General features: G+C 40.3%; 2 protein-coding genes across 3 annotated transcripts; one reads left to right on the plus strand and one right to left on the minus strand.

Annotated features, from left to right (window-relative positions):
• Positions 1-16,929: 16,929 nt before the first annotated feature.
• On the plus strand, positions 16,930-19,775 carry msx3 (muscle segment homeobox 3). The gene is made up of 2 exons (XM_039784676.1): positions 16,930-17,555; positions 18,024-19,775. The coding sequence occupies exons 1-2, from the start codon at positions 17,198-17,200 to the stop codon at positions 18,428-18,430; spliced, it is 765 nt and encodes a 254-aa protein (XP_039640610.1). The 5' UTR covers positions 16,930-17,197; the 3' UTR covers positions 18,431-19,775.
• On the minus strand, positions 18,971-23,114 carry znf511 (zinc finger protein 511). 2 transcript variants are annotated; one of them, XM_039784675.1, is made up of 8 exons: positions 22,979-23,114; positions 22,423-22,642; positions 22,225-22,298; positions 21,399-21,600; positions 21,125-21,249; positions 20,473-20,742; positions 20,100-20,189; positions 18,971-19,855 (listed from the first exon to the last, which is right to left on the minus strand). In XM_039784675.1, exons 2-7 carry the CDS (start codon positions 22,603-22,605, stop codon positions 20,117-20,119), a joined length of 927 nt encoding a protein of 308 aa, XP_039640609.1. In that variant the 5' UTR covers positions 22,606-22,642; positions 22,979-23,114; the 3' UTR covers positions 18,971-19,855; positions 20,100-20,116. The 2 variants fall into 2 exon arrangements, with proteins under 2 accessions (XP_039640609.1, XP_039640608.1); XM_039784674.1 differs by lacking the exon at positions 18,971-19,855 and having other exon boundaries at positions 19,990-20,189.
• Between the last annotated feature and the right edge of the window lie 578 nt (positions 23,115-23,692).

Here is a 23,692-nt window from a genome sequence, read left to right on the forward strand (position 1 = left end):
TGATGACAGTCGATGCAGACGAGGGGAGGTGGGTGAGGAGCTGCACAGCTACACCAGAGACAGACAGAAAGAGGAACTTTCCCCTCTGTCTGTTATGTAACTGACGACAGAAGACTGGGAAGCTCTTTGTCTGTCTGAGAGGAGAGACAGAGAAATATGGTTGACCTTTGTGTCCACGGCAGCTAATCTGACAATCTGATCTAAGTATCTGTGTGAAAGATGGCCATTAGCGACGCTAGCTGCTTAAGCTGACACGGAGCCATTACACTGCTTTGACAGTGTGTATCAACCATGGAAATATTATATTATAAACACAATAATGAGAGGGAAAGCTCAGGTGGTCCCTCTCTTTCTCTCTCTCTCTCTCTCAGACACACACAAACATACCATACGCCCTCATCCTGCCTCAATCACACCCCTCATAAACTCAGTAAACATGTGGGACCTGTTAAAGTAAGTGTAATGGCTATTTACTGTGTTTTGGACGCTTCTCATTAAACACATTTTCCACTCGAGGAGAACTAATATTTTGGAAAACTCTGTTAAATGAAATACACATCATGCCAACACTTGGCCCATGTGGCTCATTAATAAAGAGATCGGCCCTAAAGGATAAACCAGGGAACTGCAGCGACTTCACTGCTGACATGCACTCCCAGTAGTTTCAGCTTAAACTTTAAACCGGCAACAACTGATTTTTCTGGCAGATTTGGGGGCAGCTGAAACAAACTGTGAACACAACACTGACATATAATTAAGTTACCTATTTACAAATCCAGCAAATACATACCAGTATTAGAAATAATATTAAGTCAACTTTCTGAATGTAAGTACAATATTCCCTGTTTTTCGTCTCCACTAGTCTACGTCCTTGATGTTTCACTTCCGGGATTGCTTCGTTGTCGACAGAAATTTCACTCATTTAGGCAGGATATCCATTGCCTTGGCCTTCCTTTGTGTTGGCATTTTAAACTCCAAAAATCCAGACGCTGCTTTTCCGGTGCCTAGCACTGCCCAAGACGATTGTCATTGGTTTGAAGAAATGCCAATAAACCAGAGCATGTTTTTCTCCCATCCCAGAATGCTGGGCGGACTAGCCAGACCCTCCTCCGCCGCGCTGTGGAGGAAGGTCTGACAATGCGAAACTAGGTTTTCCCCAACTCCTGAGAGGAATTTGGCTCGAGCTGCCAAATGTTCACTAGGCGCTAACTTTGTCTGTTTTTTCATTTGGTGCTGGGCAGGCAGCGTACCGAGGGACTTTAGAGCTTTCTGAAAACGATGCTATGACAGCGGTGAGAGTGAATCAAAACAGTAAAGTTGCTGGCTGGAAAACTAAAACAATGAGCTTAAACTAACATAGTCATCTCATCCATTGTTAATATAAAAACCTTGATAGCCCTTTTACTTCAAGAGATACAGAGGTCTATACAATGCTACATACGTTTTTTTCTGCTTTTTCTAACATCTGAGAATAGTAATTTGGCCAGAAGAGTAAAAAAAGGCCTTGAGGGTGGAGTACATCAAACAAGACATAAAGAGAAACAACTTGGACCTCCTTCCCTCCTCTGCCTCCCCCTCCCGCTCCAGCCACTGAATGCCTCCTCACTGGAGTCCACCGCGGCCCTGGCTGCCAGCTGGAGTACCCCTAACCTTTAACCTCTGACCCCCAGCACCACAGAATTCACCATAGAGACTTCAGCTTGACGCACTCAGCGGGGCGCACACCCTGTGAAACACTGTCATGACGACAGAGAGGAGCAATGGTGAGTACAGGTGTTAACAGTGAGTACAGGTGTTACAGATGTTCTTCACACTGATGTGCCTTCACTGCTGCCCCTTCCTTTGATATTTACAGCACCTTGTATCCATTAGATCACAGAAATCCTCTCGGTGTCGGTCACGCTCTGAATTTGTGTTTGTGTCTGTGTGTGTTTGAGTTTGCGTGTCACAGTCCCATCTCTCCTGATGCTCCTGGGTTAAAGAGAGGATCCTGCTGTTCCTTGATGGAAAGCTGCCCGCTACAGAGAGATCCGGTTACAAGAGTGCCGCGCTTTCATCCTTATTAAAGAAACATGTGCTCGCTCTGTGCAGTTATGTCGGCTGATCCAACTTTTTACTCTCTTCTCTGCTTTTTTTTTATCAATACAGATAGATCTGTTGACAGAGCTCTAATCTTTTGAGGATCATACACTCCTTTATGATGAAAAATAACAAGCTCAGCCTATAAGAATATGTACAGATGAATTAAAAGTTATTTGTATCTCAGCGATGTATGCCTACTTTTTGTGCATCTTCTACTTCAAATGCCAATGGTTTCTTTGTTACTTAGTAATTACAGACTTCCTGATGACAAAGAATGTCAAACCCAACTGTTTCAATTACAATGATTACTTAATCTTTGGTCTTCATCATTTATCCACAACTAATTGGAGCAACTGCTTAATTGTTTTTCATATGCAGACTTGGCATTACAGCAATGCTGTTTTCCACCATAGAGGGACCTAATCTTAACTTCCCTAATGTAAATTTTCCAGCACTGTACGATTATAAATCTGGAGTGTCAGCGTTGAAAGAAATTTACCAGCATCAACACACTGTCCCAAAGTTTTCCTAACCCACTGATCTTCATGTTACGGGAAAGAGTCCCAATGATAAGTAGCACCACACATAATATATAATATAAAGACAACTATGTTTTAAGTTTAAAACTATAACTATTATGAGTGTGTTGTCATGTCAGGATGAGGACAGGGAGTGGATGTTGGCCCATCATTACAAATACAGATGGGAAGAATTGTTTTATATTTTCTAGGCAAAGTCAATGTTTTCCAAGAATATTTTGTTATCTGAATTGCAGGGAAATGTGAATACAGTAATAAATAAGGCTTTTTAAATTTGACAAGGCATCTAGGATTTAAAAATGTGAAGTTGTTATACTCTATTTATGTTCTGATGCTGCAAAAGAAATGCAAGCCAAATGTTGGGAACATTAGGGGTTAAATGTTTTGATCTAACAATCTCCAAAAATAAAACATAAAACATAAAAACACTTATAAATGATTATTATATAACTACATCAAATGATGTATCCACATTTGTTTTAAGATACAGTATATAAAATGTATTGATTATCTTATAAACTGCCTAATTTTATCAAGCAGTGCTATTTCCAATATTTAATAACTACTTACCATGTCCATTTGCTCCTTCGTATAATTGTTTCTGCTCTCTAATGTTCAGTCAGTGTGGTGCGTCAAAATGACTAATTGTAATCGGATTTGAGGAATCCTGTTATACAGTATGTAATGCATCATTCATCAACTGTAGTTACCGTAACAACCTCCATTCATGCCAGATTGCAACGTTGCTCATTACACATCATTCAATGCCACGTAAACTATCCTCGGCACAGTCAGAGGATGTGAGTCAGACCTCTGAATAGGCTCCACTAACAGACTTTCATTTGAGGGAGAGATGACTGTCCCTAGATGTCTATCTCTGTAGTTTGGAGCTGCTGTGCAGCCGCTGTGCTCCCTGACCTCACCTACCAGACCCTGCTTTGTTCCCACGCTGTGCCCTGTGGAAAGCCTGGCTCCAACCTTTTCAAACCATAATTACATACCTGAAGAACGCAGACAACAGGGGAGTAAAGACAGACACAGCATGAAAGGGAAAGGGCTCACCATCACTGATATGTGATAACTTGCTGCCACTTTCTAGCTGCTGTATCTAATTTGCGTTAAAGGGCAGCACTAGTCTTTTGAATGCATTGCTTATTGCTTTTCTGTCAAACTAAAGTACAATAACAGTAGCTTAATCCCACCAGCTCAAGGTATAAATAAGCACCAGTGTCACACTGTTATATATGTCTCCAGTGATAAGATTATTGCTGTTGGACATATTTACATAGACGCCATATAAGAAGACACGCAGTTCCTCAGTGCCAATTGAAAGTCACACATTTGTTGAAAGTGATTTCTGGTTTGAAATGTCTCACTGAGTTCAATTAGCTTTTTGGTGACATAATCAGTGACTCAATGCTCTAAGCACTGTTTAATTAAATGTTAAGGCGTACATTTACAAGCTCTTATACAGTGCATTGTGACATAAAGGCATAACATGAAGAAGTACATAATCTACTAGAATGACAGGGGTGTTTCTTTTATCCACATTTTATTTAGCAGCAGGTTGGGGAGGAGAGAATTTTGATTGTTTGTTAAGCTTTGATTCAAAGCTGTGTGTCACCGCCTGGAGGAACACATGTAAGGTCTGGGAGTAATATGGTCTCTTCATCATGTGATGAAGTGAAGAAAGTCAGAGATCGAGTACTCAAACAAGGCATTAAGAGGTACACAGACCATGAGTTAATATATATTATATATATATATATATATATATTGGCCTACAGGCACACAGCAGGAGTTTTTTTTTCATATGAGCAAAGATTGCAAGATTTCAGGAACGATTCATGCAAGTCAACAAAGAGACAGAGAGAGCTTCAACTCAAAAGTCACAGCAATCTTTGCAAATTAAACACAATAATGATGCCCACGGTGTCCAAACAAGCCAACACAAGATGCGTCTCACTAAAGAGGGTTACTTTTACATTATTGGTTTTACATAGCCCTATGAACTTATCTTTGAGAAAAGACGCTTGCCAGAATGGGAATTTACTAATGTCACTAAATCTATCCCAGCTGGCCTGACTGCAGGAAATGCTTCTTTCTTCTCAAAACCTCAGAGCAAATAGTACATGAAGTGCGGTGCATTTATGAGCATGTCTGTTCTCAGAACTTATGTTGAACTGTCTGTCCTGGATTTCATAGCATTTAATGTCCTGCAGGGCTGTGACTACAGTCTGTCTCTGCCAGTCTGCTCAGCCCTCTGCGCTGCCATGAGAGCTCTAACTTTTCAAAAGTGGTTGACTAACTTCAGAAAGAAAAACTATTCCTGGTTTAAGGTGTGAGAAACATCAGATCAGCGAGCATTGATTCCATAATGATGGCAACAACTGCCGTAAGGTCAGCCACACAGTGACTGTGTGTCTAAAGGGGCTAATAGACATTTGAGCAGGCTTTGGTGTCATGCTTGTGAAAGCAGTTTAGAAAAGAGGTAAACAGCCCGGGGCCAGCAATAACAGAGTGGAACTGATTAGAGGAGGAGAAGGAAGGAGGGAGAGAGAAAGAGAGAAAGAAAAGAGAGGAAAAATGAGACAGGGACTGATAGCATCTCCTTACCCAACTTAATTATATTAGACAGCTAAAGACTCCATAATCTCTCAGACGACTGTGTGTTTAAAGTCTCTTGTGAAATTTAAGCAATAACAAAAGAATATGCTGCAGAAATATTTCTGTATTTTGCAGGAGCCGGTAATTTGGGCAACATTTGGAATTATAATCCCCATCATTCATTTTGATAGGATTTTGACTAGAGTATTCATAAACGCATGGTAAAGAAAGTATTAGGATTTCATGCAGAGGTGGGGCTGTTAACTTCAAGTTAATTTCAAACAAATTCAAACTAACACATTATTTTTTGTAATTAATAAAAACGCAACCCACGTAGCCTGTTCTAAAATACCTTGCGGCATCGGTTACATCTCATTTTTCTCCCCTTTCATTTCTGGTGCAAGACGTATACTGTAAGCTGCAGGGACACTGACACTGAAAAAGATTAATGATAACGAATGGTTTGCAACTCGTGAAGTATTGTTGCTAGCTGACAACCATACAACACTGCCCACCATAGCCCCATTTGTGACATCAGCAGTTTGCATCTTCCAAGGTATTTTTTGTGATTGAACAGCTACTTTCCGCCCGAGATGAGAACATTTTTGCCTGGGGTGAAACCAAGATTTAAATCCAGGATATCCACAAAGTGTGCACAACTTTTTAGAAACAGAACTACAAACATGGCCTCACTGTTCTCTTCTTCGCTGTACAAGTTGTACTTACGCACTCTTCATCTCTGGTTGGCGGTTACATTACACTTTCCTTCACTGAAATTTGAAATGCTTGTGAACGTGCAACAGCCATTGAGAATTTCCCCCATAATCTGAGTTTCTAAAAAGTCAGGCATTCAAGAGTGAAAGTTTAAACCGAAAATATATTTACAAAATCCTCAAGGCAATTTGTGGAGAACAGTGGGGCTATGTTTGTAGTTCTTTCTTTCCCCAGGCAAATTAATTTGCAGTGCCTCTGCTGCCTCACTTGAGTGGCGAGCTAATGGTACAGTCAGGTGCCTTGTACTCAAATTTCAAATAAAAAGTGACAAATGTTTAGTACAAATGTAGCTTGATATCATTAATTTATAAGTCATAAGAATGACCCTTCTGTGACGTCAGCACTCCAGATGTTATTCTGAGAAGAGTAAAGCAACCTAAAGTTCAAGTGGTAAAAAGGACTGAGGCATGTCTTGGAGGGTGACAGCAAAGGTGCAAATCTTATTTTTTTTTGTATTTATGCGTATCATGGCTTTGCTGGAGGTGTCATTGTTCGGTACATGTGATACTGTCATATAATTAGCTTTTTGTTTTTCTTGTTTTTTAGCTCTTATAGTGTAAGAGATGTTGAGAGAGAAACTTTGTTGTGGGTTGGGTTGGGGGGGGGGGACTTGTTAAGCAAAAGTTGTTGAAATTGTTTAAAAGAAATTTGGCTTAGTATTTAGAAATGTTGGCTTTTAACATTTGTTTTGCCCCAAACAAACATTTTATCAATCCGTGCAGACAGTAGACATCGGTAAGATCAAGAAAATAGCTTTAAAGATATAATTTGGTAAAAGCAGGTAAAAAGTTTAGATTTTTCCTCTAAGGTTTGTGTAGGGAGCGATATGTGACAAACTCAGAGAGTAAACGTATGTACTGCTAAGTTCTCAAATGGGTTAAAAGAAGCATAAGAAACCACAATATATGGAAAAATGTACTCACAATATGATAAGTGAGACATTTAACCATAATAGTGAATTAGCTCCCAGTCAGGGATCCAGGTTGCCAAATTGTATTTCTGTTTTTTGTTCTAGTTTGACAGGATGTGGCCACGCTGCAATTACCAACAAAGAGAAAGGATAACCCTCTTTTCCTTTCCTTCATCGCTTCTCTCCATCCCCACACTTTTAAACCCTCTTTCCATCTCTCATCCCCTCCCTCACCCTATCTCTCAGTTGCCAACTCTTCATATGTCAGTGAAAGCTGTTGCTAATATAAGTTAAAAAGCAAAGTATGAAAAGGAGGTGAGAGAGAGCAGAGGGAGTTGCATTCTTTCCTGCCTGCATGAGAAGAGTTTTGCCAGGGCGAAAGGGACTTCCAGTGGTCTGGGATGGGAGTGGAGGGGACGGGTTGGAAAAAGGGGAGGTGTGGATACGAGCTGAGTGTCACCCCCGTCACCTCAGGACACGGAAAAAATATTTTGTTTCATCAGGTTTCAAAGGCACAGCAATTACATCAGAGATGCAGGATGATAGGACATCCCCGCTCTGCAGTGGCAGAGCATTACAGAGGAGAAAGAACCACGCCTTCAAAAACCTAACAGGGGGAACTCATCCTCTCCTCTCTTCTCTCATCACCTCTCCTCGACATGGCTATAAACAGCACTAAAGCAGCACCCCAATAGCTCATCTCCATCTTCTCTGTGTCCAGAGAAGGCGGCCATTGTGTGCTTGTTCCTCTCTCCCCAAGTCAGTTTCCTATTGAGGCTCTGAAAGGGCCTTTGAGGGGCCCTGTTTTGGCTGTGCAGCTCACCTGCAGAGGGGAAACTATGAGTCTATTCTAAAGCCCAGCAGCTGCCAGGGCAGAGAGGCTGGCACCCAGTGGGAGAGAGAATAGTGGCTGCAGAGCCTTTCAATATGAAGCCACTTAGTAACAGAAGGCATGTGCCAAGCCTGCAAAGCCAGAATGAAGAGTCACCCTTTGGAGTTCACTAAATATCAGAAAAGAGTGAGACCCATGTCCTCTTCGCTCCCTTACCCACTATGTTGTATCTTCGTCTGTCTGTTCTTTATCTGGTCTTCCTGTTTATAGGTCTACAGGTAGCTGGACGCAGAGAACAGATGGACTGCAACATATTAAGAGCCTTAGATCAGGAGGACGGAGGTAAATAAGGTAAATGTTTTTCGTTAACACAGATCAACAGGTAAGATGGTAGAGTGGAGAATCACATCGGCAAATGAGTGCACAAAAATGCTGCCAAACAGTTCCCTCGTCCATGAGTAACCACCAAACTCCTAGTCGTGTGACAGATCAAGCCATGACACCGCTGTGAGGATCTTCGTGGCTGCAGGCCTGTGAAGAAGCCTTTACCACACAAAGCCCCTTTTCTGTCAGCAGGCTAGCTCCCACACTGGCACTAATTTACGATGCCCTCACAGCAATTTCCACAGTCAGAGTAGTTCAATTGTGTTTTCCAGCTCATTAAGCATCAGCACAACAAAGCTTTCATCTTCTCCTTCATCCACTTCATCCCCCTCTTCTCTCCCTCCACCCATCTTCTATGCTTTATCCGGCTGTCGACTAATCTGCCTCTTTTTCCAAGCAACCAATATAAAAAAGATTAAGTAGTTAAGGTAAAATGGGGTTCCTTATTCAAACAATTTTCTTTTTTTCAACATTTACCTCTATTTCTTTGTGCTTTCGTGTTTTGCTTTGTTTAAAGCACAGCCCCAAGCCTGACGTTTCTCCTCATACAGGCGCAGGGAGAATTTAATGGTTGTTTATTCAGGGGCCTCTGCTGTGCCCTCCCATCTCTTTCAGAGCGTCGTGAGAGGACGTGGAATCTATTGTAATCTTAGAAGAATCAACTCAGCGTATTTGTTCAAGTTGTCACTGCGCTGAGATCACAGGCACACACTCACATTCTCACAGAAACCCTAAATATATATTTAATTAAACAATATTATTATGTAGAATTTGTATTTACATGTGAGATGAAGTACAGCATTTGTCTAAAGTTAAAAGGTAGGCCTGAAGTATCTGTAGCCAAATGCTAGGGCTATTCCCACAATCTAGAGCCAGCACAAAAATGCCATGTGACCCTAATTTGTTCCAGTTCCGGCTCCTCTGTGGTCAACATTTTCAGAGCCAGAGTATAGTTACTGACTATAATTTACATGCTTAGAAGATCTTTTGAAATCAGTGTTTTGAAGTCAGGTTGTGTGAGTCACAAGCTTTGAGGAAATATGCATCAGAAATATGTCTATAAGTCCCCTCTGAAACTGTATGATACTGCTTCGTAGGTCCAAACAAGTCACTCTCGCAAAATTAACTTATTTGCTCTGAATAGCAACGAGTCCTTAAAACCATACGTTGCAATACATTGAAAGTAGAAGTATCATGTACTAAATATGATTTAAAACACAGCAAGTTCTCCTTTATATCAAATGAAATATGTTTTTTGGTGCACTGTTTTGCTGTAGTGGATACTAAGATAAGCTATCTTGTACTTAATATCTTGTTTGGATTGAGATTTACAAAAAAGCAAAAAAAAACATTAAAGATAGCACTTGTAGCTGTAGGAGAAGTTTGACAATTTGGACATGTCTTGAGATAAGATCAATACCATACTCTCATAAGTAGTCACTGTAAATATGAAGCTACAACCAGCAGGTTTCAGCTTAGCTTAGCACAAGGACTGGAAACAGGGGAAAACAGCTAGCCTGAAGCAAGAAAGCTAATAAGCGCATTTCCCAAAATCCAAAATGTTGTACAGCTCCACTTTGTTTTTGAGTAGTCAACTCACTGTTTGGTACAATGATACAAGGTTTGATTTAGTCCAAATATCTTTAACAAAGTTGGACAGCAAACTGCATAGTATTAATATAATTAACACATGCAAACTAAAATTTCATAATTTTTCAAACTTTGTAATCCATTTCAGCTCCAGGATACATAGTGTCACATTGTAGTATTCCAATATATTATGCCAGGATAATCTGTTATACTTCTAATTATTAGTCTAATTTCTTCTTAATTTAAAGAGGTATAACAATAGTACAATTAAGAAACAAACATAAGTTGACTTTCTTTTCTTTTTTTCAGTTGACTGTCTCAGTGGACCAGTCATCTCCCAACAGGTGCTGCTGTGTGATTTGTCACAGTTTAAATTGTCACAGCATGTTGCTGTGCAGCTGCCATCACTTGAGTGGTTTCGGAGAAGTCAATTGTAATATTGTTGGGAAATGTTTAACCTAATTTGCAAATAGTCAATCTGCAACAGCTGTCACAAACAGCTTGACATAAATCAGTGCGCCATTCTCAGCTTCCAGTGAGTCTTAAACAAACTGTGTTCAGCACTGTCTCCCAGTGTGCTGTGGTCTGACCTCATTCTGCAAATTATTGAGATGCAAAGTGGGAAACTGATGCTGTGGCAGATACATTTGTGAGATCTAATTCACTGTGAATCTACAGACTGTGGGGGGATAAGAAACAAAATGGGAGTGAAGAAGATACAGTATGTTGTGGTAACATTCTCCTGTCATTTATTTGACCACAAAATAGACATACAAATACTGCAAGGCAATTACCAGGCCTCTGTGTCCCATTATGAACCAGTAGAATGCTGCACTTATTACACTCAGAGACTTGTTAGTTTACAGTTTAGCTTCTCTATATATTGGCTCTAATTTTGACAGTCTAGTCATTGTGTGTGTGTGTGTGTGTGTGTGTGTGTGTGTGTGTGTGTGTGTGTGTGTGTGTGTGTGTGTGTGTGTGTGTGTGTGTGTGTGTGTGTGTGTGTGTGTGTGTGTGTGTGTGTGTGTGTGTGCGTGCGTGCATGTGTGTGCATGCGTGTGTGTGTGGTGTCAGGTTTCTCTTGCTTCCATAAGTCCTGTGATGTCCCCTGCTCCTCCGCTGTCATCACCCTCATACCAATGACGCCTACATCTGCTAGCAAGGCGAGACAATAAAGAACCTATAATAATTTGACATCCCTAGCTTCTGTTAGTGGGTCATTCTCTAACATTATCCTCATCGTCGTTATCATCTCCAAGTGCGGGCTACCATCTGAGTTCCCCTCTGCTGTCAGCGCCGTCACTGAGCTCACCCTAACCCCTGGCTCGCTCAAGGTCCAGAGAGGGTGTCCAGTTCCCTTTGTCCCCCTCCGTAACCAAACCGCGACAATACAGCAACAATATCTCTGTGTTCACCTGTTAGCACCTGGCACTGTGTGCAAGACTCACTGCTGAGTCCCCATCAGCCAACTACTCTGCTAGTCTCTGTCAGACGCCATGTGGAACCCGCCATCCTGTCACCAAACCCAATATCCTACACACAAAACACACAGAGGCATAATAACCCGCTCACTGCTTGCCTGTCAACACTTTCCCCTGGCAACCGAGTCATGCTAACATATAGAGGATAAATGAAAAGCACTTAACCAATCAACAACCCATAACATAATTACAAAGGTTTCGAGCATCATCTGCCATGTGAGTCTCCAGTATGTCCTCTGAAAGAAGGAAATTACTGAGATGTTATCCTCACATGGAAGGCTTTAAGCAGCCAATGTCAGTTTACGTTAGTGTAAGAGTTAACATTCAAGTTAGGCACACCTGTATTTTGAGTTTCAATTCTGGGATCCAACTTTACAACATTGCTATACAAAGAAGTGCAACACCACTTTCTAGGAAAGTTTGCCCCGGTATTCCCATTTGTTGATCATTGTGTCTCGTACCTCTTTATGGAGGCAGCCTTCAAGTGTGGCCGTTCGGAACAACTAAACAGTTTTTTCTTCAGACTTCATGGTCGTTTTCATTTTGAGCACACCTCAAACTTGGTCGTCTTGTTATAACACAGTACAGAATAAAACGACAAATGATTATGCTAATGAAAATGTAGGTATCTTATAACGGTGAGCAGATCATATTGGTGACCTTTTCAAAGTCGACAGGTGAGACCCGACCTTAGCTCACATGACATAATGTGCTGACGGTGGGAAAGGTGAAACAAATAATTAAGGCTAACATGTTGTTGCAGTTCCCTTCAAGCTCAGATCAGATAAGGAAATACATCACTGGGAAGACTGCAGGCCCTCCACATCCTTTTTGGCATGATTGGCATGACTGGGCCTGAGTAAGACTGAGCTGGAGCCAAGTGAGCTTGAATGCTTAAGTTTATTATTATTACCTCTTAAAAAGGAGGTTATGTTTTCGGTTTTCCAGCAGGATTACGGAAAAACTACTGGTCTGATTTTCATGAAACTTGATGGAAGGGTATAGCATGGGCCAAGGAAGAACGCTTTACATTTTCAAGCGGATCTGAATTAAGGGGTGGTTACACAAATTATTTTTCACTTTGGTTAATATTGCGAGATAGGGCAAGGTGTAGTCTTGCATTGCCAGACCTTCTTCCCCAGCGCTGCGGAGGAGGGTCTGGCTAGTCCACACAGCATTTCGGATGCAAGGAAAAAGTGCTCTGGTTTATTGCTATTTCTTTAAACCAATCACAATCATCTTGGGCGGTGTTAAGTGCCGGACGGAGCAACGGCACCTCTGCAAAATAGCCTTGGGAAGAAACTTGTTTTGGTGGAAGGTGAACGTTCAAAGGTTGTTTAGTCGTGCAAAAGAAAACTCAGATTGGACAGATAGTCTAGCTAGCCATCTCGATTTACCCTGCAGAGATCTGAGGAGCAGTTAACCCTCAGAAATCCACTGGAGTTTAGAATGCCAACATAAAGAAAGCGGAAAGTGATGGACAGCCAGCCTTAAAAGAGGCACCTGAACAATCCTGGAAGTGGAACATTGTCAATCTAGACTAGGCTACAACAAACAGCGCTGTTCATTGGGTTGAAACAACAGCTAAGCGATAGTCACATTACATTACATTACATTACATCCAAAGCGACTTCCAATTAATCATCATGCATCTCGCCCAATACTGTTGTTGATTTTGCTATTTTTCTACAAAGGGGGCAAAAATACAACTAACAGCTCGTTGCGGTGTGCCCATTTCAGCTCTTTTGTCCGGTGTAGAAAAAAATAAAGCCAATGTAGCAAATGACCATATGGATCAATGAGCAAAAAAACTAACAAACACAATTTGACGATCAATCGACAACAAGCAACACTTGACCAATCAGATTTGACCATGCAAATTCTTAGTCGGGGACACCCCTTGATAGGGCATGGTCTCAGGGCTGGTTTGCGCTCTCTGAGTGTGCTTCTAGTTATTTCAGTAATTAATGTAAACACCCATATCAAACATGCCAATGTAAGTGTGAGTGTTGCAAGCATTGTAGCGTGTATAAGCGTCAGCGACAGTTGGTGCTTAATAAGTTGATTTAACAAAATAAATTGTCCAGAAAATCTACATATATCTCATAGAAGCAGTTAAGGTAGAATTAGCTTTGGCTTTGCTTGTATTAAAGTCCTCACTGTGGCCCTTTTTTGCCATATGACACAATCATCATATTGGCAGGAAATTAACTAGTCACAGAAAAAGTTAACCTCACTGATGATGAGTGTAATGATACCAAAGCTAGAGGAAGTTCTGGGGTGACCTGAAGTCAATTCTGACTGAAATCACAGTTGTACAGAGATTTTGAGGATGAGAAAGAGTAGCTTTGATTCTTTTCAAAACATGATAAACTATTAAAATGTCAAGATTTATTATTATTATTTATTTCCCACATTACAGTGGTAGCGGCACATTGAGTTGTGAATGGACATGTTATTTACATTTTGATATGAGAATAGACTTACTACTAGTGCTTCAAGACGAGAGACTGATTTAAGGCGAGCAAAGCTGATTTGGTCACATCTCTGCATGAAACGGACCAATCGTAATTATGATACTTGTGCGTATGGAAATCAACACTCCATTCTGTCTTTGAGGATAAAGAGAATTCATGTATGTAATGTATTATAAATGTTGTCATGGAAAGGAAAGTGTGTGTGATCTTACATCAATTGACATTTTGACATACCAATGTTGGCAGGTCCACTCAGACACAGGATAATGTTCTGTTATGCTTCACCGCGCAGGCCTCTTGTCTCTTTTAAAGATGATACACTTTTACCCCAAAGTTCCCCGCTGTGTGTTTCATAAATGTTTATCCCACATGACTCCCCAAAGTTTACTTAGGCCCTGCCAACGCATATGAAAGAAAAAATGAAATTTATAAAGCCTACTTCAACATGTTTGGTTCAAAAGCCTCTAGCTCGCCCAGTAAGAGTGATTACCCCATGTAGGCTGAGTTCTGCAGCAGTGCAGGGTTCAAATCCGACCTGCTGCCCTTTGCTGCGTGTCATCCCCCATCTTTCTCCCCCTTTCATAACTATCCACTTTGAAATAAAGGGAAAAAGCCCCATAAAAACAATCTTAAAAAAAAGGCAACTCTTTTGGAAACAGCAATTACCTTAAACAGTCCTCCACTTTGGCAAGGCAGCAGGGTTCAGAGAGGTGTGTGTAAGTTTGGGTTTGTTGATTGATTTATTGATTGATTGATTGTTTATATTGCAAGGGCACTGTTGCAGTATCACTGCTCACTGTTGTTTTATTGGCATGGCATGACTGCAATGTCACTCTTTTTGTCTGTCGCTCCACCACATTTTAAGATTGAAATATCTCAACAGACGTTGGATTGATTGCCATTCAATTTTGTACAGACAGTCATGCTTCACAGAGGATGAATCCTAAAGACTTAAATGACCCATTGACCTTTTCTTCTAGCGCCACCACCAGGTTGACATTTTGGGTTTTAGTGAAATGTTTCGCCTATTATTGGATCAATTGCCATGCAATTTGGTAAAGATATCAATGGTGCTCAATGTTGAATCTTCATAACTTTGGTGACCTTTCAGCTAGCGCCACCAACAGGTCAAAGTTTTCACCTATCCAGTCAAGTATAACATCTACAGGATGAACTGGCATAACATTTTGAACAAAATAAATTGTGTTGTTGATATGTATTGAAAAGCAATAAATAGATTAAAAGACAGAGATACTTTGTAATACAAAAAACTGTAGTGCAGCTACTGCACTGTATATAGATTTTTATTTCTCAAACAAAAATACTCATTGTTGACTCTTTTGGCATGTGTGTGCTATTCAGAGAAGTAGGAAATATAATTTACTCATTCATTACAAAGCAATGGAAGAGAAGACAGCCCTACATCCCTTTTCAAACAGGAGGAGAGTGCGAAAGGGTAATATTCTCAGTAAGTAGAGGAGAATGTAATGTTGTTGGGCACTAAATTACAGTCATTGAAAGCTTGTATGGTTACCCAGCGATCTATCACTGTCACACAGAGAGGGAGAGCGGGAGAGAGAGCAGACAGGCGCCAGGCGCAGCAGGATCAAAGCAGAAATGTACCTCGGGGAGAGAAACAGTTAACTCCATTTAACCAATTGTCCTATAGACAGAGAGTCAGTGTGCTGCTGCAGGCCCAACAACAGTTCCCATAAGAGAGAAAAAACCCTCACATATTGGGTTTCCCCGAAAATGATTTGACTTGATTTGAAGAGTTGCAAAACAAGGCCAATTTGGATGGGCCTCTTCAATGGACCTCTGTGACATTAGTTAGGGTTTTACTGTGTCTCAAAGGGATTACAGACAACGAACACAATAGATTGAAATATGGGCAGTACACAGCCATAGATAACTTTGTTGCAGGCCACAAGATAGAAATTTATAGTGATAATAACTCCTAAGAGTATAAAAAGTACCGTGAATCACAGCCTGGATTGCCTTACTAGTTTAATGAAACACGGTGATAAACTACTGTAACTTATTTTCAAGCACAACCTTTCAGACGAGGTCCTGCAACAAGTAATAGCACTAACGTTTTGGCAACAAAATGAAAAAAATGTATACTGTACCTTGTATCAACTTTTGTAAACTGAGTTTTTGGGTCCATCTTTTGTTAAACTTTCTTTCATTGATTTGTTTGGGCACTTGGGGGGAAGCAGAACAACACAACATTTATCTAAATATTATCTCCTTATAAAGTTGATATGGCGAATGTGTTAACAAACAGTTTAGCAACCAATTGACACTTTCAGAAGACACGAAACATTAGCATTCATTTGGAGTCATGTTTGTGTCTGCCTGATGAATGTAAATCCAATATTTACTCTACTTGAGCTCTGTTTTTAACTCCTGATGGAATCTGGCTCTTTAGCTGCTAAATGCTCCACTATGTTCACCAGCAAGTCGCTAACTTTGGGTGCTGGGCATGTAGTGTAAAGTGGGTTTTTAGAGCAGCTGCCTGTTGCTGCTGAAAACAAAGCTTGATGAGAGTGGTGAGAGTGAATCAAAAAATTTAAGTTGGGGCCGTAAAACCAAAACAATGAGTTGAAAATAGAGCACAACCTATATGGGAATTTTTTAGACCAATACCAATTTTATAGGGGAACATTTCAGAGATTACTGATGTAGCGGCTGGTGTATGAATGTTTGAACTGGAGAGAAAATAGACCTTTTCTATGTGGATTGTGCACCAATATGACTATGCAAACTTACTCAGAAGGCTGTTTACTTAAACAAATAATTTTATCAAAGAATATTTTACATACATTATTTTACATTATAATTACAATGTATTACACTGTCAACCAATTCCACATTTCAAATATATATATATGATTTATATTATCAATATTAAACAATATATTAGCCTAAATATTTCAGGCAATATTCAAACCTGGACCTGTGCACTGACATTTAGATACATCCATGCAGTCAGTCACTGATGTTATGTTGCAATGTCTTGCAATGCACAAATTAAACCCATGATACCAGTGACTGGGGGAGGAAGATGGTGCTGATGTAGGAGTCCACAGCTGGAAAGGTCCAACAACAAAACAGTCTGTGTGAAGGGAGAGAGGGACAGTGGTGGAGGGGTGGAGGGTGGAGGAGGACTTTTTTACTTTGGGGATTCCGAATTCCGCACCACTCGCTGATCGGAGGTTTACATCTGTCAAGGCACCACAGGCGCATGACATGGACCACAACACTGTCATCACAAGCCTGACCTATCAGAAACCGTTTCAGCCTAGTCACATGGGAACATCGACAGTCTGATAGGCAGGCGGAAGGATGAGAGAAGAACTAATGGCACTTCACTGAAGGAGAGGCAAGACCGTGCGTAAACACTTAAGTTTACCACGCAGCTGCTGAACATTGGAGGACCCTGGGCAATAACAGATTTCTTCGAGTGAAAACGAAAAAACAAAACCAGAAACGGAGAGAGCGGCAGGAAAATTGGTTGTATGGCACCTCAGTCGTGCGTAATGAATCCTGCGCAGGGATCACCGCCCTTGGCTGCTCCGACGCAGACCTCACCAGAGGACCGAACCTCTGGTGGCATTGGAACTGACGAGCTGGACCTGTCATCTACCAGAAGGTGTAAAACCAAAAGTTTAAATCTGCCTTTCAGTGTGGAATCCCTCATATCAGACAGGACGCCGGACAGACGCCTCCACTCCCCCGAGCCTGCAGGCTGCGCCCGGGCAGAGGAGACCGAGTGTGCGTCACCGAGGGGACTTTATCAGTCCAATCCGGAGGCTGTGGACCTCAACGACAAGGAGACGAGCCCCTGGTTTCAGGCTTCTTACGCCTCCCCTCCAAGTGAGTGTAGGATAGCCTACTCTTTCTTTCTTAATTCTGTAAAACATACGCTACTTGTAAACTTTCCAACAGTCTAAAACTGTCTCCAAATTATACATATGGACATACGTTTGTACTAATTGAAGAACCTTGCACGAAATACCACAGCAAATACAAAAAAGTTCATACCCTAAGTATTTTACAGTAGTAGCCTACACTGATGAGGAAACTCGATGTAAAAAGCCATCGTCCCTTGATTATCTCATATCATATTTAAATCTAGAGATGATGGGGATGGATTTTTAAACTTTAAGATGTGATTGCGTTGCCTTAAATAACAGCTCCTGCATACATATTCTGTTAGATATTTCCCTGATTTGACTTTACTTGTATCATGCATGATGTATAACGCAAAGTGGCAATATAGTAAAGTAATATCGATGAAACATTTTCTATTCCAATAATGTGACTCTCTGAATATTCTTCCAGGACATCCCAGCCCGACCTCGTGTAATCTACGGAAACACAAGAATAACAGAAAACCCAGAACTCCCTTTACAACCTCTCAGCTGCTTTCTCTGGAGAGGAAGTTCCGTCAGAAACAGTACCTCTCCATCGCAGAGAGAGCGGAGTTCTCCAACTCTCTCAGCCTCACAGAGACCCAGGTCAAGATCTGGTTTCAGAACCGCAGGGCCAAGGCCAAAAGACTGCAGGAGGCCGAGCTGGAGAAGTTCAAGCTGGCCGCGAAGCCGCTGCTGCCGGCCTTCGCCTTTCCCTTCCCCCTGAGCGCACCCATGGGCTCACCGTCCCTATACGGGTCCCTGAACGGACCGAGGCCTGCCTTCACCGTCCCAGGACTATTCAGTGGACCATATGGGATGTACTACTTGTCTTAACCCTCACTACCTTTGAACTGCATCGCTGGGAAAGCTGCCTTTTAAAAATGCCTTAGCCTATACAGCAAATAACCAACACTGAAGAAAATGTCCATCTTGAGTCAACATGTCTGAAATCTTATATTAATTCTTATGTGAAGTATTTTTCGATATAATGAAACATATTTTTCACACAATAGTTATGCTAGTAGAACAATCTCTTTTAATATAACCGCTTTATTTAAGGAACACGCGGGACAAAACCAAGTGAAATATTTCACTCGATTGGCTTTTTTTCTATGAATCAGAATTTAAAATTTACTTTACAGTAAATGATTTGTTAACATGGTAATTGTTGCAGTATATTCAGTAAAATCCTCTTTTTTTTTGCAGAGCTCATTTTCCGGACTAATTGCTAGCCTATTGTGAGCTTTTCCATTCCAGTAGAGGTATTCCATAAATATTTTAGTCAAAGTGAATTTAATGTAACAAGAGATACCGTGGTTATTTAAAGGCCTATAGCTTTGGGTTAAAGCAACAATAACTGACGACTCACTGAAGTGATTTCCATGAATGTGAATGTTTTATTTCCATTCCAAAGGCCTTTACATATTTCTCACCTTAGAGGGACAAATTTAGGGGTATAGAAAACACTAAGGAGCATAAACATTTATTCCACATTTATTTCTGCCCACTAATATATATATAAATAAAGACAAAAGGAAAAAGTTACCAAACAAGTGTGATTTTTTGTATTGTAGACCTACCTACAATTATAATCAGAGGCTATAAAGAGGAAATTCAACAACAAAAAACACACAGTCCATAAGTACATCCATAATTATAACTAGTTGGCCATCTACAATAGCTCATAATCAATAACAAAAATAGACTAGTGCCTTTTTATCACCTTTGCAATGAAATCAAATGTCCAAAAAAGTTTATAGTTTTATCTTTAAAAATGGGTTTACCCTTTGGCAATACCAGTGACCTTTTTCATGTTAATATAAACCATGAGACCTTTTAAGGTGAATTTACTATTTAATATCTAAACCACACAATTTCTGTTTCTAACTTCTTAATAATTTTCCCAGTTTAAAAAATAGAAATCAGCTATATAAATATAAAAAGTGTATTATTTTTTTTTACATTACCTCAAAAGGACAACTTCTTTGCACATATGTTCAAAGAGCTCTTAATAGTCCAGTTGCATTACTAAATGTAAATAAGTCAGCTATTTTTGAAAACACTCAAAATGCTAAACATGACTGATACTCACATCAGTCATCAATGAACAGTGTATTTTATATCTGATGGGTGAAAAGATGTTTTGTACAATTATTAAAATCTATTATGTAAATTCCGACATCCGTCTTATTTGTCTCCTCCAAAATCTTCCATATCAGTTGTCATTTAAACATTGCCATGAGCTGCACGGTTGATCACCTGAACGAACACACACACACACACACACACACACACACACACACACACACACACACACACACACACACACACACACACACACACACACACACACACACACACACACACACACACACACACACACACACACACACTTTGTAAAAAACATTTTATTTGTAGAAAAGGATACATTTGACAGTAAATATATTCATTAGACAAGTGTATAGGTTTTTTTTTTTTTTTTAAATCTTAAAAAAGGACAGACAACAGAGTTCTGGTGTTTCATTTCCTCCTTCCCCGCCGACCTCTGAAGCCTCGGACAGAGCCGTGACCGAAGCACACGGTTGTGGGGACCCTGAGAGACAAGAACACGGTTTGTTTAAGTAAGAAAAAACTGTAGTGAATAATCTGAAGAGATCAACTCACATTAATTTTAATTATATAATATTGCATTTAAATGCTAGAAAAAAAACTTCCTACAATTTGCTTAACTACATAATTGCACAAGTTTTGCCTTAAGACTAGAATCATTAATATCCAGAGTTAACCTTGAAACATCTTGAAAATGGCTGACTTAGTCTCTCTAAGTACAGGGCTTAAACTGCCTGAGAATATCCAGTACTTTTGTAAAGACTAACCTGTAGGAGTATCGTGGTTTTAGTGGCTCCGTGCTTGTACTCCCCGTACTGTGAGCTGCCTCAGAAAGAGCTGCGTGCTCCTCAGTAGAGGTTGACTTTGCCATGCGAGCAGCTTCTTCCTCAGACACATGCGTCTCCATGGATTCTCCTTGCTCGAGTTGGTGGGACAGCACATCACACATAACCTCACTCACACCCTCAGACTCATATACATCGTCCACTAACTCCATGGCTGTGTCTTTCTGCTGCTGTCTCTTCATCTGTCGGGTTCTATTAACAAAGACATTATTAGAAATACACATACAAGGGTATTTAATGAAAATATAATTATTTAACACTCATTTAAGCCATTTTACTGTTAGTTGGGACTGAACAATGATACAAAATATGCATTTTAAGCAAAGTTCACCAAAAGTTACAGACTGGTTTCAATAAAGCAGCCAAGAGAATCTCAGTCTATAACTATTTTGTTAACAGGAGACTATGAAATAGCCGAGTAAAAATATAAACAGTTTCAACTCAAGAATTTCAATTCAGAGGCATAAATCGTGTTTACTGTAACAAACATGGACTCTTCTAGACTGAAACCTTGCAGAGAAATACACCTACTGAGGTTTTACTGCCATCTAACGGACAAAATATGCAGTCTTACCCTCTGTCCTTTTTGGTTTTGTCAAATCTGAAGTCTGGAGGATACTTGTGAATTCTTATGAGGTGGTCTTTCCTGTGTTTACCAGTCCTGAACTTCTGTCCACAGCCCTCCACCAAACACTGGTACTGAAAAATGTGAAGGAAGATCATCAGGAAAAAATAAAAACTCAGTATTAATCTTCAATGAATGTTTAGAATATTTCACTTTATTTACAGCTTAACATCAAGACAATAAAGAGTCATGGGAAATTTTACAACCTTAGACTTTAGCTCACCAAATCTTGCCTCTGGGCAAGGATAGTGAAAAGAGAGTCATGCCACTCCTGAATGTGAATGTCTAGGAGCCGGGCACTTGGCAGGGAGCGACGGCAAGAGCAGCACACATGTCTGTGAAGGGAGTTGTAGTGGTGCTCATACTCCTCCAAAGTGCTGAAGACTGCACTGCAGCCAGAAATGTGACAGGCAAACTCTGACACGCTGAGAAAAGACAAAAGGAGGAAGGTGACCTGACCCACACCATTACAATGGGCTAAAGTTAAAAAGGGAAGAATCCACAGTAGTTAGCTAACTTTGTTGTTTGGTGTTAGGGGTTTTGGTGGTTTATTTGCCATATTTCTGGAGATAACTGGTCAAGACTAATAGACTGTCTAAGTGCTATTCTACAAAAACTTGCACTCAGTCCTTTTGTTTTAACTAATCAGTTTAGTCTGTAAAATAGTACCAAACGCCTGACACAAATTAGTCATATCAAAAATGAGTGATATATTGGTCAATGTCAACATTTGTTTAACTCACTACCTGAATAGTAACAATGGGATGGTCAATTGGGTAAGAAGATAACAGTCTATGATTTCAATACATGTTAATGTATAATCCATTTGTGGCACTTTTTTCTAAAATGAAGTTAAAACATATTTTAATGAGTTAAGGAACTGCTTTTCAGTGAAGGACATTATCTGCCCTGTAATTAAACGGGCTAAATAATGTAGCTAAATTTGTTAACTGAATGCAGCCCAATTCTGTACCACAGCCACACACAAGCTAACGTTATTACAAAAGCTAAAACTTCGATCACGAATTGATATAACTTGGTTTAAATACCTGAGTGGTGGCTTGCCGTCAGCCTCTGAGATGTAGAGGTCTTGCAGATACATGTGTCTGTGAATGTCCCCATCCTGTTAACAACATTCACATGCAGTATTTTATGGTGGGTACTTGGTTAGCTAAATGTGACCGTCATCCAAGGGTTTCAACAGAATGAGTAAACGATCAGTTTTGTTGTTGCTATATTAACGTTACCTCAAAGAACTCGTGGTCCTTGTGCAGGTGGATGAGCTGCGGGGTGAAGTTGAACGGATTTCCCTCCTCGTCCACACCGTGCCTCGGCTCCTGTGCGATTCCTGTCAAACAGTCTTCATCGCAGTTTTTTAATAACAAATGTCCCTCTGTCAGAAGTCGGACCAATTCTGGCTGCTGTAGCATCGTTTCCAGGTTGTCATCGGTTGTTCTAGGTAACGTGCTAGAACGAGAACACGCAGGCATCAACACACATTTGAACACGTGTACGTGTATACATATGTGTATATGTATATACTTGTATTCATGTATTTCTCCGAATGATTTGTATATGCGACAGGAAGATGTTTGTTAAATAAGTAAATTTGTGGTGTCTTTTAATCCCATGTGGGATGTGCCAAAATGTTTGGCATGACACAGAAATAAAACATAGCTAGCTAACATAACTAACTAACTAACTGAACTATGCTACAACGCGATGTTGTAGTGAATAATATGAGTCCTAACCGGTACAAACGCAGTATAGCTGCGTATAATTCAGTATACATATGTAACTTACCTTAAAAGTACTCTTTCTCGACTGTAACGTTAGCCGCGAACATGCGAAGAGTTTTCTGTTTGGGTTGTTGTAATCGTGTAGCATAGACAGTAAGGGATGTAGTCTAGTAGTTGTCGCGAAATGACGACGTCATAATGCGTTTTTTCCATTGACATATATATAAGGTTTTTTCTGTCGGTTGTCAAAAACGAAATGATGCGTTGCCGCCACCAACTGGCCAAACATACTCAACATAGTCAGAGACGGTTTACAAGAATCTTTGGAAAAGTTATATCCACATCAGGATGCTAATTAATTGGTAAATTTATTTAATTTGTTTGATATTATGCACCACAAACGAGCAATATAAACTTGACTCGTCCGTGTGCAAAGCATGCATGCTTTCACATAGTGTACGCTATTTGTCTTTTCAATTAACTTTACCAATTTAGCAAAAGGAACGCGATGTCGCTGCCAGCTTGTTTTATACTGTCTATGGTTGTATCAGAGAATGTCTAATAAGGGGAGAACTTCCACTCTCGGGAAAATTCCGTGTTGGTACAATGGGGCTAATAGGGAGTGAGATAGGGAGTGAACAGGCTCTCCATAGACAGGCTCTGGTTGTATCCAATGAAAATTGCAAAAGGTCAAGAGCCACAAAACCGGAAACAGAGACAGCTTGCCTTAAAAGTAAAAGTACACTTGTACATTTTTAAGACTAAACCCTCCCTGAAC

Source organism: Perca fluviatilis, chromosome 19 (assembly GCF_010015445.1).
Source record: "Perca fluviatilis chromosome 19, GENO_Pfluv_1.0, whole genome shotgun sequence".
Lineage (NCBI taxonomy): Eukaryota > Metazoa > Chordata > Actinopteri > Perciformes > Percidae > Perca > Perca fluviatilis.

What these genes read in the sequence shown, in the direction of transcription:
- znf511 (XM_039784675.1), bottom strand. Translation starts at nt 22,605, where the DNA reads ATGCTACAGCAGCCAGAATTGGTCCGACTTCTGACAGAGGGACATTTG. An exon ending in AGGACCACGAGTTCTTTGAG is followed by an intron (nt 22,299 to 22,422) that starts GTAACGTTAATA and finishes TGTTGTTAACAG; the next exon opens with GATGGGGACATTCACAGACA. An exon ending in TTGCCCAGAGGCAAGATTTG is followed by an intron (nt 21,250 to 21,398) that starts GTGAGCTAAAGT and finishes CACATTTTTCAG; the next exon opens with TACCAGTGTTTGGTGGAGGG.
- msx3 (XM_039784676.1), top strand. Translation starts at nt 17,198, where the DNA reads ATGGCACCTCAGTCGTGCGTAATGAATCCTGCGCAGGGATCACCGCCC. An exon ending in TTCTTACGCCTCCCCTCCAA is followed by an intron (nt 17,556 to 18,023) that starts GTGAGTGTAGGA and finishes ATATTCTTCCAG; the next exon opens with GACATCCCAGCCCGACCTCG.